Source organism: Hypanus sabinus, chromosome 28 (assembly GCF_030144855.1).
Source record: "Hypanus sabinus isolate sHypSab1 chromosome 28, sHypSab1.hap1, whole genome shotgun sequence".
Classification (NCBI taxonomy): Eukaryota; Metazoa; Chordata; class Chondrichthyes; order Myliobatiformes; family Dasyatidae; genus Hypanus; species Hypanus sabinus.
This window is the reverse complement of record NC_082733.1, coordinates 45,162,274-45,181,065: the sequence shown is the minus strand read 5'-3', so window position 1 is coordinate 45,181,065 and position 18,792 is coordinate 45,162,274. Positions and strand designations below refer to the sequence as shown.

The window sequence follows — 18,792 nt, the reverse complement described above, 5'->3', positions numbered from 1 at the left end:
TGTAGGACTGCCTTGGGGACTCCAGTTCTAGACTTTTACCCTGGGGGTTTATTCCCAAAGCCTTCCCCATGATCATGATGTAGTGGAGGTTTGAAATCAGAGATTTTCTTCTCCTAGATGAGCTGTTAACCATGGCCGATGAGTATCTTCTGCCCAAGTGACTGGTTTTAAGGTGCCAGTAACTTGCTTTTACCCCTTCCCCTGTTGGTAGAAACATTTGCCCCACCCACAAATGTGCCCACCAAACACAAGCCAGCACCCTGCAGCATCCAATACCCCACCACAAACCATGCCAGTGACTCAACCCCAATGGGTGCCATGCTGGGTCAGCCCAGTGCCCGACTTGGCTCTGTGCAATCAGAGAGCGTCCGAGCAGCAGGTGGGGAGGAGTGCAGGGTACAGGACAGGGCAGAGCAGAGCAGTCACTTAGGGCTTCTTTCAGTGAAGGCTATCAGGTCACCTACGGGCTCATGAGGATTCAGACCACAGGTGCCTCAGCCTTCAAACACGTGTGATCCTATGTAAAATACTGTGTATGGGAAACACGTCTGGTCAGGCAGCAACTGTGGAGGCTGATGACAAGACACTCTTCTTGCCCCACACGTGGAACATTTCATCATGGTAGCATAACGTTTAGAGTAACGACTTACAGTACCAGGAATTGCGGTTCACTTCCCGTTGCTGTCTGCTCGTGACTGCACGGGTTTCCGCCAGGTGCTCTAGTTTCCTCCCACAGTCCAAAGATGTACGGGTTATGGCAAATGAGTTGTGGGTAGGCACATTGGTTGCTTGTCTGTTGTTGTGTGTAGTTTTTCATTGATTCCATGGTATTAGCTGAGAATGCCCGCAAGAAAATGAATCATATATGGTGACATATATGTACTTTAATAATAAATTTACATTAAACTTTACTGCATCAGACACATGGTTACACATGGGCTGCCTCCCCCCCACCACCCCAGCGCATCCTCGGACTGTGTTGGTCATTGATGCAAACGACACATTTTACTGTATGTTTCTGTGTACATGTGACAAATAAAGCTGATCTTTAATTCTTTATCTTTATTTCTAACATCTTACATTTTATTTCAAGTAAGTATAGTCAAAAAAGCCAAGTGAAACTTTTAATTTTGTTTTGGGGTGGTTTGTTAGTTCCCAGATGATTTGCACCGATTAACCTCCACACCCAACTCCGCCATCAATGGTTCCAAGCCAGGCTTGGGCATCCTGTAAAGATCCAGAGCCAACGCCAACAGAAGCTCATTCCTGGGTCAGACGAATCTTCACCAAGAAGTCATGGGTGAAAGTGGAAGCCACAAGGCCCATCAACCTTCTACTGGCTTAGGACCAAGGACTCTGGCAAGTGCTGTTGGTGGCCAAGGATGGGGCTTAAGAAGCAAAAGAAGAACTCCCCCACCCACTGAGTTTAACTTGGCTTACAGAATGAGCCCATTACATAGAGGAGAAATTCCAGCCTTGCAGCCACAATCGGGAAGGCAGTAAACATCGTTTAAATGTTTCTCTCTTTCAGTAACTCTCTAGGCAACAGTCTGACTGACCTCTGGTGAGGCACAGGTGCTGGACTGGAGAAGCAAGCCCTGATGGAATGGTGTGTGATCAGGGTTTAGTGACAGTAAATGAGCCTATCACCAATATTACAGTCACACTTCAGTCCAGAGCAGAGGCTGAGGCAGACATGCCTGTGGTGGAATTGAGTTTAAAAAACTTTAGGAATGGCATTAAAGTGATTCTGAAAGCAAACCTACCCATCAGTCTGTCATCAGTGACTGTAATGAAACCCTGAGCTGAGGATGTAAGCAAGTGTGAGCAGAGAGGACAATGAAGAGCACATTCCCAGCTGCCAACTCAGAGTGGGATCTCTACATTCACTTCTCCTGACAAACTTGTGCTGCAACCCATCATGTCTAAATTCCAAACTGTTCCACGTCAGGGCATCAGTCCCAAACCAAACCCGTGACTTGCTCACAGTTTAGTAACTATTCTGAGTGTGGGCATCATCCATAAACCTGAAGATAACGCAACAGCCTCGGTTGTGACATCCAGTCTGACTTCCCTGGACCCCAGACACCCGTCCAGGCCACAGAGAAATGAGATGACCTGCTTCTTCAGAGACCTCACTCAAGGGAGTGATCACAGTGGTCTAGACCATCGCTGCCTGATTAACCATTGTTCCAAGGGGCAGAAGAACCCGGAACCAATGTTGTTTGAGGACAATGAAAGCCATGCAGTGCCAGGGCACGACGTTACTGCTACAATGCATGGTCCAACATTGTACCTGGCACTGGGCATTGTGTATAATGTTGGACCACACATCACCCAGAGGCCCCACTGAAAATCTCCCCTTCATCAAAAGTGCATTTTGGATTCCTACGGTTGGTATTTTGAGTTGTTCACAGCAGACAAACTGAAGGTTAGTATTCATAAGTCCGTGCTCTGAAACATTGTGCGACAGGACGTCCTCCAAATACACTGAACCTCCAGTCTGCTGGTGTTTGCTGTCAAAGCCACAGCCCCTGGTGCCTACGAGAGCTTCGCAGGCTTAGCAATCAGTTGCCGCTCTCGTTCCAACTCCTTCTCCCGTTGCTGCTCGTTTTCCAGCACTTCCTTCTGTCTCTGCTGCTGAAGTTTTAAAGCTCTTCTCTGCAAACAGAGAAACGTATAAGCATGTTACCTATAGACCTAGAACACCATTCCCCAAATTCCCCGAGACCCAGAATACCAGTCCCCACATTCCCCCAGAGACCCAGAACACCGATCCCCACATTCCCAAGACCCAGAACACTGATCCCCACATTCCCCCCGAGACCCAGAATACCAGTCCCCACATTCCCCCCGAGACCCAGAACATCAGTCCCCACATTCCCCCTGACCCAGAACACCGATCCCCACATTCCCCCCCGAGACCCAGAACATCGATCCCCACATTCCCCCAGAGACCCAGAACACCGATCCCCACATTCCCCTGACCCAGAACACCGTTCCCCACATTCCCCAGAGACCCAGAACACTGTACCCCACATTCCCCCAACCCAGAACACCATTCCCCACATTTCCCAGAGACCCAAAACATGTCCCCACGTTCCCCAGAGACCCAGAACATCAGTCCCTACATTCCCCCAGAGACCCAGAACTCCATTCCCCACATTCCCCCGACCCAGAACACCGTTCCCCACATTCCCCCGACCCAGAACATCAGTCCCCACATTCCCCAGAGACCCAGAACATCAGTCCCCACATTCCCCCAGAGACCCAGAACATCGATCCCCACATTCCCGAGACCCAGCACACCGTTCCCCACATTCCCCAGAGACCCAGAACACCGTTCCCCACATTCCCCAAGACCCAGAACACCGTTCCCCACATTCCCCCAGAGACCCAGAACATCGATCCCCACATTCCCGAGACCCAGCACACCGTTCCCCACATTCCCCAGAGACCCAGAACACCGTTCCCCACATTCCCCAAGACCCAGAACACCGTTCCCCACATTCCCCGAGACCCAGAACACCGATCCCCACATTCCCCAGAGACCCAGAACACCGTTCCCCACATTCCCCCGACCCAGAACACCATTCCCCACATTTCCCAGAGACCCAAAACATGTCCCCATGTTCCCCAGAGACCCAGAACATCAGTCCCCACATTCCCGATACCCAGCACACCGTTCCCCACATTCCCCAGAGACCCAGAACACCGTTCCCCACATTCCCCCAGAGACCCAGAACTCCATTCCCCACATTCCCCCGAACCAGAACACCGTTCCCCACATTCCCCAGAGACCCAGAACATCAGTCCCCACATTCCCCAGAGACCCAGAACATCAGTCCCCACATTCCCCTGAGACCCAGAACACCGTTCCCCACATTCCCCAGAGACCCAGAACACCGTTCCCCACATTCCCCAAGACCCAGAACACCGTTCCCCACATTCCCCGAGACCCAGAACACCGATCCCCACATTCCCCAGAGACCCAGAACACCGTTCCCCACATTCCCCCGACCCAGAACACCATTCCCCACATTTCCCAGAGACCCAAAACATGTCCCCACGTTCCCCAGAGACCCAGAACATCAGTCCCCACATTCCCGATACCCAGCACACCGTTCCCCACATTCCCCAGAGACCCAGAACACCGTTCCCCACATTCCCCCAGAGACCCAGAACTCCATTCCCCACATTCCCCCGAACCAGAACACCATTCCCCACATTCCCCAGAGACCCAGAACATCAGTCCCCACATTCCCCAGAGACCCAGAACATCAGTCCCCACATTCCCGAGACCCAGAACACCGTTCCCCACATTCCCCAGAGACCCAGAACATCAGTCCCCACATTCCCCTGAGACCCAGAACACTGTTCCCCACATTCCCCCGACCCAGAACACTGTTCCCCATATTCCCCCGACCCAGAACACCATTTCCCAGAGACCCAAAACATGTCCCTACATTCCCCAGAGACCCAGAACATCAGTCCCCACATTCCCCCAGAGACCCAGAACTCCATTCCCCACATTCCCCCGACCCAGAACATCAGTCCCCACATTCCCCAGAGACCCAGAACATCAGTCCCCACATTCTCCCAGAGACCCAGAACATCGATCCCCACATTCCCGAGACCCAGCACACCGTTCCCCACATTCCCCAGAGACCCAGAACACCGTTCCCCACATTCCCCAAGACCCAGAACACCGTTCCCCACATTCCCCGAGACCCAGAACACCGATCCCCACATTCCCCAGAGACCCAGAACACCGATCCCCACATTCCCCAGAGACCCAGAACACCGTTCCCCACATTCCCCCGACCCAGAACACCATTCCCCACATTTCCCAGAGACCCAAAACATGTCCCCACGTTCCCCAGAGACCCAGAACATCAGTCCCCACATTCCCCGAGACCCAGAACACCGATCCTCACATTCCCCAGAGACCCAGAACACTGTTCCCCACATTCCCCCGACCCAGAACAACATTCCCCACATTTCCCAGAGACCCAAAACATGTCCCCACGTTCCCCAGAGACCCAGAACATGTCCCCACATTCCCCCAGACCCAGAACTCCATTCCCCACATTCCCCTGAACCAGAACACCGTTCCCCACATTCCCCCGACCCAGAACACCATTCCCCAGAGACCCAGAACATCAGTCCCCACATTCCCCAGAGACCCAGAACATCAGTCCCCACATTCCCACAGAGACCCAGAACACTGTTCCCCACATTCCCGAGACCCAGAACCCCAGTTCCCACATTCCCCCGAGACCCAGAACACCAATCCCCACATTCCCCCAAAACACTGTTCCCCACATTCCCCCAGAACCAGTCCCCACGTTCCCCCAAGACCCAGAACACCAGTCCCCATGTCTCTTAGAGATCCAGGACACCAGTCTCCACATTCTCCCGAGATCCTGAACATCGTTCCCTACATTCCCCTGAGATCCAGAACACTGTTCCCCATATTCCCCCAGAAATCCAGTCCCCATGTCTCCTGGAGATCCAGCACAACAGTCCCCACGTTCCCTACAGATACAGGACTCTGGTCCCCACAGGACAGAGATGGACTTTCACAGAAGGCAGATTTCAGGAACAGCAGAAAACTCCAAACCTCAAATTAAAGACCACAGCGTGAGGACCGGTGGGCACAGCAGGTTCATGGGGTCTTTGGCAACCACAGGGATGGGGCTGATACAAAGCCATTGATAAATGATATGATAAAGGAGAAGCTAAGAATAACTGTGATGATAGTCAATGAATGACAACAGCCAAAATTCATCCCATTTCTGGAGCTGAGAACATTGCCTGCCTTTGGCTAAAGGAAAGCACCCACAGTGATAACAGGAATTCAGACAGTAAAGTCAACTGGATCTATCATTCCTTGACCGTTCCCATTTGATCCTAGATTTACTGATTGCTGGACTGCATTCCCACTTCCATCATTTCAGTTTACCACCATTTAAAGCCCCCAATTCACTTGCCAACACCGCACAACAGGACAGTGCCACCACAGGACAACTGTGCTGGTTCACAAACTGTTGGACGTTCAATGGCGGGCCACGAGGATCAGGTCTCCCTGATCAGCTGGCACTTTGGGCGTGTGACAAATGGAAAACGCACCACCATCAGCACGTGATGGCAGGGGCCGGTAACATACTGTAATGAAAAATAAAACAAGGCCTGGAAAGTCTACAGCCATCCCACAGAACTCCATGCATGGAGTTATCCCAGATGAACAAGGAGTCCTAAAGCCCCTCCCTCCACCACTCTGGTCTAAAATCCAAAAATCCGAGGACCTGGTTGAGGTAGCTTCAGTAACGACTTTTAGAAGATAAGTGGTCAGATACATGAGGTGGAAAGGTGAGCTATGGGCCAAGAATAGGCAAATTGGAATAGTGTAGATGAGCACCTTGGGTTGGCATGAAACAATGGGACTGAAGGGCCTATGTGTTTTTGTGCTGCAGTGCTAAAGGATAGACAATGCAGTCAAAGTGGAGAGGGTTGATAGTAACATGCCCAGAAACTTCATTCAGGATGAGCCGTGGGGTTCCATACCTTCAGCCTTGTCGTCCTTTCATGCAACGTGACCATTTCCCTCCGAATGTTCACCAGTTTATCATGGTAACATTTGGCCTCTGTAAACTACAGGAAAATAAATGAACACAAAGAGACTGCCGATTCTGGAAATCCAGAGCAACACACACAAAATGCTGGGGTAACTCAGCAGGTAAGGCAGCATCTATGGAAATGAACAAAGAGTCAATGTTTCGGGCTGAGACCCTTCATCAGGACTGAAAAAGAAGGGGGAAGATGTCAGAATAAGGTGGTGGGGGGTGAGGGGAAGGAGGACAAGCTAGAAGGTGACAGGTGAAAATGGTAAAAGGCTGAGGAAGGAATCTGATAAGAGAGGAGAAAGGGAAGGAGGGACACCAGAGGAGGTGAGGAGAAGTGGTAAATGAACTCCTACTTGCAAAGGTAGCACCACACTGAGAAAAAAAATCCCTCGAAAATCTTCCATCAAATCTTGAGCTGAGACTCGTGTGTGTGTGTGAGAGAGAGAGATTGAGAGTGTGAGACTGTTCTGCTCTGCCATTCAGCCACACCTCTCTATCAGGTGTGGGTCAGCGTGCCCTACGATGGTCACCAGATGAGAAGCTGCAACAGTACGTTTCCGCAAGGAGTTTCACTTAGTGCTGGATGAAAAATGTCCAAAAACTAACCAAAAGTTGTGATGAAAAAATATTTACAAATAGACAAATGAAAACAAACATGTACAAAAATTTAAAAAGATACAGATGCTTTCTCACAACACACTTTGTCTTTAACTTTCCAAAACAACTATTCACCAACTGTCAAATCCAACCTCCACACCTTCCCAGCAAAGCCAGGTTTAAATCTGCCTCTGCCTGGTCTAGAAGGACCAGGAAATTCTACTGTTGGTCAGGGTGGGGAAATCACTTCATCAGACCATAATAGTTTTTCAAATGCAGATTTGGAAAGGAACTTTTTAAACAGGGATTCTAACATTGTACGATTTTATCCACAACAAATGGCTTCATCGCTAGTCTCCACATTCCATTCCTGCTTTTATATTCTAGTCCAGTATCCTAGTGGGAAGGTCTGCTCGTGCTGCATGGTGTGGTATACTCCATAAGCACCTCAGAGGAGAATAGCCAGGCTGGGTCAAGGTGACAGGAACTCAACTAACCTCGTGCTAACGTGGTGGTGTGTAGAAGAGCCTCCCTGAATGCACAACGCATTGTGGGCTGCACAGGATTGTCCCTGTGAGGTGTGTGGAGCGCTATGGACCAGATGGCACTGGATAGAATAGTTCAGCATGTACCAGATGGGCCGATTGGCCTTTTTCTGTGCAGTAGTACTCCATGATTCCACTAGTGAGTCCATTCAAAAACAACTGTAACAGAACAGGTTGACAACAGTAAACCTCCTGCTAACCTTGCCCCTTTGCCCGGTTAGTCACTCCTCCTTGTTCTCTCCCTGGTTTAGTTCCCCCAGTAGTGTTTGATAGTTCTGGGCCAGTATTCACTAGAATTCAGAAATGAGGGATGACCTAACTGAAACCTATTGAATATTAGAAGGCCTTGATAGAGTGGATGTGGAGAGGGTGTCCTTTTAGAACAGAGTTGAGGAGGAATTTCTTTAGCTGGAGAGTGGTGAATCTGTGGAATTCTTTGCTGCAGGCAGCTGTGTAGGGCAAGTTATGTACATTTAAGACAGAGGTAGATAGATTCTCGACTGGTCAGGGCACGAAGGGATACGGGTAGAAGGCAGGAGACTGGGGCTGAAAAATGGATCAGCCGTGATGAAATGGCAGAGCAGGCTCAATGGGTCAGTGGTCTAATTTTGCTCCTCTATCTTATATTAGTCCCCTTCCAGTTCAGGTGCAAACCATCTTTTCTGTAGAGGTTCCACCTTCCCTGGGTGATGATCCAAAAATCTTATGCCCTCCCTCCTACACCAACTCCTTAGCTACATATTAAACTGTATAATCTTCCTAGTTCTGGCCTCACTAGCATGTGGGATGGGTAGCAATCCTGGGGTCACAACCCTTGAGGTCCCACCCTTTAATTTAGCACCTAACTCTGAACTCCCTATGCAGAACCTCATCACTCGTCCCACCCATGTCATTGGTACCTACACGGACCACGACCTCTAGCTGTTCACCCTCCCACTTAAGAATGCCGAGGACTTGATCCGAGATATGCCGGACCCTGGCACCTGGGAAGCAACATACCATTCAGGAATCTCATTCTCACCCACAGAACCTCCTGTCCGTTCCCCAACTAACAAATCCCCAATCACCGGAGCATACTGTTCTCACCCCTGCCATCTGAGTCACTCAGACTCAATGCCAGAGACTGGACACTGTGACTTTCCTCTGTTAGGTTATTTCCCCAGACAGTATCCAAAGTGTTATACCCATTGTTGAGGGGGTTGGCCACAGAGGTACTCTGCACTGGCTCCCTAACCCCTTTCCCCTTCCTGTCACCAGTGTCCTGTGTCCTGCACCTTGGGTGTAACTACCTCTCTATATGTCCTATCTATCACTCCCTCAGCCTCCCAAATTACCTGCTCATCCAGTTCCAGTTCTGGCTCCTTAATGCAGACTGTTAGAAGCTGCAGCTGGATGCACTTCTTGCAGTTGTAGTGTTCAGAGATACTGGAGGTCTCCCTGCCTTCCAACATCCCACAAGAAATCTCCAATCACTGGAGCATTCAACTCTCCTGCTGGGCATCTCTACAGTCCAACTGAGCAGATATTGTTACGTCCGTAGCCCCCTCCTTTGTGAGAATTGCAAGGTCTTCGTTGGGTTGGGTCAAGGGGCCCGGGAAAGGAGAATGGGACGTGCAAAATGCCTTGTTTCCCCGGCGATGTAAAGCTATGGGACATGGCCATTGTCTCCGGAAGACCAAGTTGTGCATTGAGTACTGTACTCTTCATTGAAGCCCCTCAGGGGATGACCAGAGTGGGCTGGTTGAGGGATTGCATCATCCCAACCTGATTGACATCTGAGACCCCGTGAGGAAGTATAAAAGAGGGTCTGGGGAACAACCCCTTCAGACGCACCAGAAGAAATGTTAAGCGACCACGTAACAGCAGGAAGTCATCTGAAGGAAGCCACATGCGTTCGATTCCGTGGCTGGAACCATGGGAAAACAGCTTTTAGCTAACAACGGGGAAACCCGCTCCCCTGACTCAACAGATCGGCATCTTAAAAGACCTGGGGCAAGTTTAAACCGCATCACTTTTAAACCCAACAACGCTGCAGCTTGGACGAACTGATAGTGACTGTTATCTTTCCATCGGACAATACAGTAACCCCTAGACAACGATAGAGCTATTTCTTATTGGTTATTATTATGCCCACGCTTAAATTTAGTATTGACAACATATGTTATCTGTATGTTTGCATTAATCTTATTTTTGTGCCCTTTATCAATAAATACTCTTAAAAATAGTACCATCAGACTTCAACGGACCTCTCTATCTTTGCTGGTAAGTGATCCAGTTATGGGAATTCGTAACAATATAAAGAAGGAAGAACTGTGGGGAGAACTCTACCTACTTGTTTGTCTTCTCTGACAGAAGCCTCTCCTTGTTGAAGCCTCAAAATCTCCCTCTAACTCTGTCCCAGCCTTAGTTTAATTTGTTCTTGCCAATCTATTGGCAAGATTGGATGTTGCTCAAGGCTCCAAACTGCCATGAATCGCTGCCTTTTCTACTTAATCGGCGAACCTGAGTGAACTACATCTTCACAGGCTTCCGACCGCTGTAACACAGTCCTGGCCACATCATTCTAAATTCTCTCTGCACTGTTTCAACCTTATTGATATTTTTCCTGTGGTTAGGTCACCTGAATTACACACAATACGCTAATTAGGCTTCACTAACGTCTTTTACAGCTTCAACACATATCCCAACTCCTGTACTCAATACTTTGATTTCTGAAGGCCAATGAAGACAGATGCTCTGGTGGATAATTCTAGATTCACCACCTTCCAAGGCAAGAAGTTTCTCCTTATCTCAGTTGAACCTGACTCACCTGTTTTTCAAAGACTGTGAGCCCCTGGTTCTGGGCTCATTAGGCAGACAGGCATCCTCCCTACATCCAACTTACCCTGCACTGTCAACTTTAAGCTTCACTGAGCTCTGAGATCACTCCCAATTCCACCAAACACTAGGAAACACAAGCCTGGTCTACTCAAGCCTTTCCTCACACTGTAAATCCACCCTCCTGGGACCAGTCCAGTCAATGACACCTCGTTCCCACTGTGGCAATGGACCAGTTCTAAGCCCTTTGCTGGCTCCTGGACTGAACTATCATGTACTCCTTTGCTACCACAGATGCTGCCCAACATTCCTCCAGCGATTGTGTTTGCTCTGTGTCTCCCCAAGCAGCAAGGTTGAACAAAACCTCCAGCCACCAACCCACCCCTCCACACCCCCAACCACCACTACTTTATCATTTCCCATCAGTCCCTTACGTACAGACACTCCTGTGCATTGCATCACTTTATGGACATACAGTCAATCTATGGATTTGTTATCTTAAGTATTTCTATTTATTGTGTTTTAAATACCACTGGACTAGACATGCCCAGGTATCATCCCTGATGAAGACGGCAGAGTTTCTCGGAAACATGAGTTAAAATCGATATCTGTACCCAGCTAGCAGCCCGAGAAGAGTTTATTCATTGTGTATGCTGGGCAAGCACTGGATCCTTAATTTCATTCTCCTCCACACTTGCGTACTTGAAATGACTTTAACAAACTAGAATCCTGAAACAGGATCTATGTACTAATTATCAAAAGTTGCATAAGTCACATTTCCCATCCTGCTGTGGGCCTGACCTGGCATTTATTTATCCAAGCACATTTTATTCCAAATCCCCCCTGTAACCTTTAACATTATTAGCTTTCCTCCCGTGATTCCTGCGTGTCCCACCCCAGTACTCAGTGAGTAATTTTGCTCTAGGGAACCACAGAGACATGGGTTGGTGCAGCTACAAATGTACACAGAGATCCCGGTTACCCCTGCTGCTATCTATGTAATTGTTCTCTTGAGCTCTGGCTCTGTTCTGGGTAAATTGTAGGCAAGTGGAGAGTTTTTCCAATGAGCTGGCAGAGCAGAAGGCCTCCTTGTGGAGAGAATCGGACCCTGAAACCATTTCTCTCTGTTGCCTGACCACTTCTGTTCCACATTGTACTCACAAGAGCGTTGATATCCAGCACCAGATGGCACTCGCGGAATTTGGCGATCTGCTGCTCCAGAGTGTCCAACAGAACCACTTGATTTTGTCTAAAATGTGAAATACAAACAAGTTTAAGGACACTGCTCTCAGCCCCTTTTCAGACACCATGCACTGACTCCCAGCGAGAAGCCTGGGGCTGGAATACACAAAGGACAGATTGTCAACCTACTACCACCTTATTCTGGCTTTTAAACCACCCCCCCCCCCACCCTGCCTTTCCAGTCTTAATGAAGAGTCTCGGCTCAGCTACGAGGCAGGTCGTTCACAATCACCCCATACCAAAGCACATCATAAACACAATAGATTCTCACTTAATTCCTCCCTCCCCCACTTCCCCCTCACCTGGTCTCACCTATCAGCTACTAGTATGTACTCGACCCCCTGCCCCTACTACCCACCTTCCCCCTCACCTGGTCTCACCAATCACCTTCTAGCGTGTACTCGACCCCCTGCCCCTACCACCCACCTTCCCCCTTACCTGGTCTCACCAATCACCTTCTAGCGTGTACTCGACCCCCTGCCCCTACCACCCACCTTCCCCCTTACCTGGTCTCACCAATCACCTTCTAGCGTGTACTCGACCCCCTGCCCCTACCACCCACCTTCCCCCTTACCTGGTCTCACCAATCACCTTCTAGCGTGTACTCGACCCCCTGCCCCTACCACCCACCTTCCCCCTTACCTGGTCTCACCAATCACCTTCTAGCGTGTACTCGACCCCCTGACCCTACCACCCACCTTTCCCCTTACCTGGTCTCACCAATCACCTTCTAGCGTGTACTCTGACCCCACTACCCCTACCACCTTATTCTGGCTTCTACCCCTCCCCCCCAACCTTTCCAGTCTTGATGAATGGTCTTGGCCCAAAACGTCAAATGCACTCTTTTCCATAGATGCTGCCAGACCTGCTGAGTTCCTCCAGCATTTTGTTTGTGGTTCGCAATTAAAGCAAACCTATCCCCCCACCCACACCTGACACTGCACACAATACTCCGGTCGTTTTATACAGCTGCAACATGACATCCCAACCTTTAAGTCTATAAGACTATTAGACATAAGAGCAGAATTGGGCCATTCAGCCCATCGAATCTGCTCCACCATTCCATTAGACTGATTTATTATCCCTCTCAACCCAATTCTCTTGCCTTCTTTCATAACCTTTGACACCCAGACTATCAACCTCCATTTAAATATACTCAATGATCTGGCCTCCACAGCCACCTGTGGCAATGAATTCCACAGATTCACCACCCTCAGGCTAAAGAAATTCCTCCTCATCTCTGTTCTAAATGGACGTCCCTCTATTCTGAGGCTGTGTCCTCTGGTTCTAGACTCCCCCACCATAGGAAACATTCTCTCCACATTTATTCTACCTAGGCCTTTCAATATATGATAGGATTCAATGATATTCCGCCTCCACCCCCCATTCTTCTAAGCTCCAGAGAGTATAGGCCCAGAGTCATCACCCACACACTCATCATACATTAACTCTTTCATTCCCAGAAGCATTCTCGTGAAGTTCCTCTGGACCTTTTATGGTCAACACCCCAAATGGTGAAAGTATGTTTGCTGTATGCCTCGTATACACCTCTGTCTCCCTGCGTTGCCACTCTTTGTGGGTATCAATGCTCCCCATTTCCCTTAGACCTAGCAACCAATGAAACAATCGATGGCCAAGAGTGAATACATTCACAGACGTACGTCAGTTCCTGGAGGGCATTTTTCAGTTGCTTCAGATCTGGAAGATAGTGAGATATTAACCCTTCCGTCAGCTTCTCCACAGTCTCCTGATTCACACACATCAGTTCGCCCGAGCCCTCGTACTCCAGGTCGCTTTTAGTGACACCTGAGAAACAGGAAGGAGCACATGCACGACTGTTACCCACACTACAGTAAGCAACACTCTGATCGTCCACAGAAACTCTGTCATGTTTCAAATGACAATGTATTCTCAACTTTGGGTTAACACATGTAATGTGTTCAGCTGCCACATGCCTACACAGCTTCATGGTTAGGAGAGCTGGATTACTGAAGGCTTGGCTGGTAAACCTGCTGAAAGCACAAAGAGGTGGGAAAGTACCCTGTCAACTCTTACCAATTTGTTTTCAATGCACCTTTGAAAGGATCCTGTCTGGATGCTTTCAGCTAGGTGAAGCAACAAGAACTGCAGAGAAACACACACAAAGTGCTGGAGGAACTCAGCAGGCCAGACAGCATCCGTGGAAAAGAGTGCTATTGATGTTTTGGGCCAAGACTCTTCATCGGGACTGGAGAAAAAAAGATGAGTAGATTTAAAAGGTGAGGGAAGGGGAGAGATGATAGGTGAAACCGGGAGGGGGGAGGGATGAAGTAAAGAGCTGGGAAGTTGATTGATGAAAGAGATACAGGGCTGGAGAAGGGGGAATCTAACAGGACAGGACAGACGGCCATGGGAGAAAGAAAAGAGAGGAAGAGCACCAGAGGGAGGCAATGGGCAGGCAAGGAGATAAGGTGAGAGAGGGAAAAAAAGGGGATGGGGCTGGTGAAGGAGAGGAGGGAGAGGGGCAAAAACATAACTTTGAGAAATCGATGAACACCTATCACCTTGTATTTCTCACCCCCCTCCTTTTAAATCTACTCATCTTTTTTTTTCTCCAATCCTGCTGAAGGGTCTCAGCCCGAAATGTCGACTGTACTCTTTTCCATAGATGCTGCCTGACCTGCTGAGTTCCTCCAGCATTTTGTGTGTGTTGCTCGGATTTTCAGCATCTGCAGATTTTCTCTTGTTTAGAAACTGCAGAGAGTTTGTGCTTATTAGTCAGCAGTTCACAGAAACTGACCTCCCCTTCACGGACTCTGCCTACACTTTGTACTGCCTCAGTGAAACAGCCAGCCACCCACCCACACCCTTCTTTCCTCTCCCCCAACTCCCCCTCCCATTGGGCAGAAGCCGGAAGACTCAAGGACAGTCTCTATCTGCTGTTGTAAGACTATCAAATGATTCCCTTGAACAATAAAATGGACTTTTGACCTCACAATCTATAATCTATCTCATTAAACCTTGCATCTTATTGTCTACCTGCACTACATTTTCCCTGTAGCTGTTACACATTATTCTGCATTCTGTTATTGATTTACCTTGTTCTATCTTAGTGCACTGTGTAATGATCTGATCTGTATGAACAGTTTGCAAGACAAGCTTTTTACTATATCTCAGTACATGCGACAATAATAAACCAATTCCAATTGGGTTAGACAGGAGATTGTGTGGGCAAAGATCTTACCAATGAAGTGGATTCTGGGAAAATATGTCTAACTTGGCTGGGAAATAAAGTTGATGTATGTGATCTAACTGGTGAGAGGCTACAGAGGTATGAAATGTAAACAGTGTCTCAGTGCCTGCTTCACAGAAGCTTGCAGTGTACAACTCACTCAGAAAGTTGACAGAACATTACCTCACAGTTGTCTGCATTAAATTCCCACAGCAACTGCCCCACCCAACCTTTCAGATGATCTACGTCCAACAGCACTCCAGGAAAAGCTTCACTGTCTATCACTCCACCAATATCTGCATCATCTACGAATTGACCAATCATACATTCTCATCCATTACGTCAATAACAAAGACCCCAGATTTAATCCCTGCAGTGCACCACTTGTTACACACTTCCAATCAGAAACTTCCAACCGGTATTACCCTCTCCTTCCTATCAGAAATCCAGTTTACCTCAAATCCATTTTGCCTTACAGTCCTACAGCAGCCCACCATGCCCCATGTCAAAAACTTTAGTAAGGTCCATGTACCTCACTGTCTACATCACCTGTCTTGGTTACCCCCTCAAAACCTGTGATTTGTGCCTAAGAGATACAAGTGTTCATTGAATCACTTTATTGCCATCAGTGACTCAGCTTCCACCACTCCCTCTGGAGTGTTTTCCAAGCGGCCACCAATCCTGTGCTGAAAAACATCCCAATCACAGTCTCCAGTTCTATTCAGAAGGGGAAAGTACAAGACCAAAAGATATAGGAGCAGAATTGAGGCTGCTTCACTTCCCTCTCAGTCCCAATCTCCTGCTTTCTCCCTGTATCTCTTCATGCCCTGACTAATCAAGAATCTATCAACATCTGCCTTAAATATATCCAATGACTTGGCCTCCATAGCCGCCTGTGGCAACAAATTCTCAATCTCTGGCTGAAGAAATTGCTTCATATCTCTGTTTCTAAATGGAAGTCCCTCTACTCTGAGGCTGTGCCCTCTAGTTCTAGGCTCTCCCAATACCAGAGACACTCTCTCCACATCCACTCTATCAAGGCCTTTCAACATTCGATGGGTTATAATGAGATCCCCACTCACTCTTCCGAATTCCAGTGAGTACAGGTCCTCATATGGCCGCCCTTTCATTCCTAGAATATTTTTTGAGAACTTCCTCTGAACCCTCTCCAATGTCAGAACATCCTTTCTTGGATAAGGGGCCCAAAACTGCTCACAATACTCTAAGTGAGGTCTCAGAGTGTTTTATAAAGCCTCAACATTAAATCCTTGCTTTTACATTCTAATCCTCTTGAAAGGAATGCCAACATTACATCTGCCTTGATTGTTTTCTGCATTCAAACAAAATTATATTAACTTCTCATAATCATATACCTCTATCATCCTTCCCCTCAACACCCTTGGCTCCAACTGATGTAGCCCTCCAGTCTCTCCTCGTTAACGAAATGTCAGAAGATCCACACTCAGCAATTCAGGGATCAGATTCTTCCTGCTGCCATCAGATTTCTGAATGCTGCATTGACACTTCCTAGTATTTTGCACTATATATTAATTTTCTAATATCTAGTTACTTCACATCTATCCAAAACGACAAATTCACATCATAGAAGAGAGTGCTGAGAACCCAATACAGATTCTGCTTCTTGTTCTATCCCAGGTGAAACCTCTCTGCACGCTCTCCAGAATTATCAAACATGTCCTGTCGTGTGCTAAGCGGAACTGCACATATTACTCCAGGTGAGGCCTCACCTATATAGGTGTGGAGTATAACCTCGCTGCCCCAATTAACAGAGGCCAGCACCGCCTCTGTCTTCCAAATCACATTATGATTAGTCATGTACTTGTAAAATACATCACCTCACATTAATGAGATTAAACTCCTTCATTAACTCACGGCTCTCACCTGGGCCTGCACTCCCCATGGATCTCACTCTAAATGCCCCCCATGTATCTCACCTTGACTACCCTATGCCCTCATGGATCTCACCCTGACCTCCCCACCCTGCCCCTGTGGATCTCACACTGACCCACCCCACCCCATGGATCTCACCCTAATGTTCCCCCACCCCTGTGGATCTCAATCTGACCTCCCCCCCCCCATGGATATCACTCTGATGGCCCCACCCCCCACGGATCTCACCCTGACCGTCACCCCCCCATGAACCTCTCCCTGACCGCCACACCTCCAGTGGACCCTCACCCCGACCCCTACCCCTTCTCACGGATGACAAGTGCCTATCACTCATGGATCTCACCCTGACCACCACACACTGATCGTCACCCTGACCACCACACACCAAACTTCACCATGATCACCACACCGATCTTCACCCTGACCACACCGATCGTCACCCTGACCACCACACCGATCTTCACCCCGACCACCACACCAATCCCAACCAGACCCACCCCACCTCACGGATCTTCATCCTGACCACCACACTGATCTCAACTAGACCACCACACTGATCGTCACCCTGACCACACCGATCGTCACCCCGACCACCACACACTAAACTTCACCCCGATCACCACACCGATCGTCACCCTGATCACCACACCGATCGTCACCCTGACCACCACACCGATCGTCACCCCGACCACCACACCGATCATCACCCCGACCACCACACCGATCTTCACCCCGACCACCACACCAATCGTCACCCCGACCACCACACCGATCATCACCCCGACCACCACACCGATCTTCACCCCGACCACCACACCAATCGTCACCCCGACCACCACACCGATCTTCATCCCGACCACCACACCGATCGTCACCCCGACCACCACACACCGATCGTCACCCTGACCACCACACACCGATCTTCACCCTGACCACCACACCGATCTTCACCCCGACCACCACACCAATCGTCACCCCGACCACCACACCGATCTTCATCCTGACCACCACACCAATCGTCACCCCGACCACCACACCGATCGTCACCCCGACCACCACACACCGATCTTCACCCTGACCACCACACACCGATCTTCACCCTGACCACCACACCGAACTTCACCCTGACCACCACACCGATCGTCACCCCAACCACCACACCGATCTTCATCCTGACCACCACACCGATCGTCACCCTGACCACCACCACACCAATCGTCACCCTGACCACCACACACCGATTGTCACCCTGACCACCACACACCGATTGTCACCCTGACCACCACACCGATCTTCACCCTGACCATCACACCGATCCCAACCAGACCCACCCCACCTCAGGGATCTTCATCCTTACCACCACACTGATCTATACCGGACCCCACCACCAACTCCACTGACGGTGCCTCCTACCCCCCCCCCCCCCACCCGAGACCAGTCGGGATCAGCCCCTTTTCTCGGGGATACCCCAGTTTCAGCCGTTGAATTGCTACCCACCTCCCGGTCCCTCCCCCGGCGTCGGGGGTGCCGCACCCTCGTACCTGCGGGGGCTGTGAGCCCATCAGCGGCGCCCTGTGCCCAGTGCCCTGGCTCCATGGTATGGTGGTTGGCGCCGGGCCTCACACTCGCCGCCTCCTGTGGGGTTAATGGGGAAAGGTCAGGGCGGTAAGTGGGGACGGGGGAGGCCCAGCTCGGCTCCGCTTCTCATGCTCCCGGCCCGACCCTCTCCCCGGTTACCCGGCCGCCGCCAACTCTGCAGTGTGGAGGAGAGGTCGGACTGTCTTCTGGCCGCTGCTCCAGGAATGTCCGAGGCAGCGCTTCAGGCCTCGGTCCACCCCCAGCC

At 49.6% G+C, this 18,792-nt stretch overlaps 1 protein-coding gene across 1 annotated transcript; it reads right to left on the bottom strand.

Annotated features, from left to right (window-relative positions):
• Positions 1-866: 866 nt before the first annotated feature.
• bloc1s6 (biogenesis of lysosomal organelles complex-1, subunit 6, pallidin) lies at positions 867-18,786 on the bottom strand. Its single transcript, XM_059953107.1, has 5 exons — positions 18,491-18,786; positions 13,489-13,633; positions 11,747-11,834; positions 6,568-6,654; positions 867-2,661 (listed from the first exon to the last, which is right to left on the bottom strand). The coding sequence occupies exons 1-5, from the start codon at positions 18,543-18,545 to the stop codon at positions 2,542-2,544; spliced, it is 495 nt and encodes a 164-aa protein (XP_059809090.1). The 5' UTR covers positions 18,546-18,786; the 3' UTR covers positions 867-2,541.
• Between the last annotated feature and the right edge of the window lie 6 nt (positions 18,787-18,792).

What these genes read in the sequence shown, in the direction of transcription:
- bloc1s6 (XM_059953107.1), bottom strand. Translation starts at nt 18,545, where the DNA reads ATGGAGCCAGGGCACTGGGCACAGGGCGCCGCTGATGGGCTCACAGCC. An exon ending in AATGCCCTCCAGGAACTGAC is followed by an intron (nt 11,835 to 13,488) that starts GTACGTCTGTGA and finishes TTCACATTTTAG; the next exon opens with ACAAAATCAAGTGGTTCTGT. An exon ending in AAAGGACGACAAGGCTGAAG is followed by an intron (nt 2,662 to 6,567) that starts GTATGGAACCCC and finishes CTCTGTTTGCAG; the next exon opens with AGAAGAGCTTTAAAACTTCA.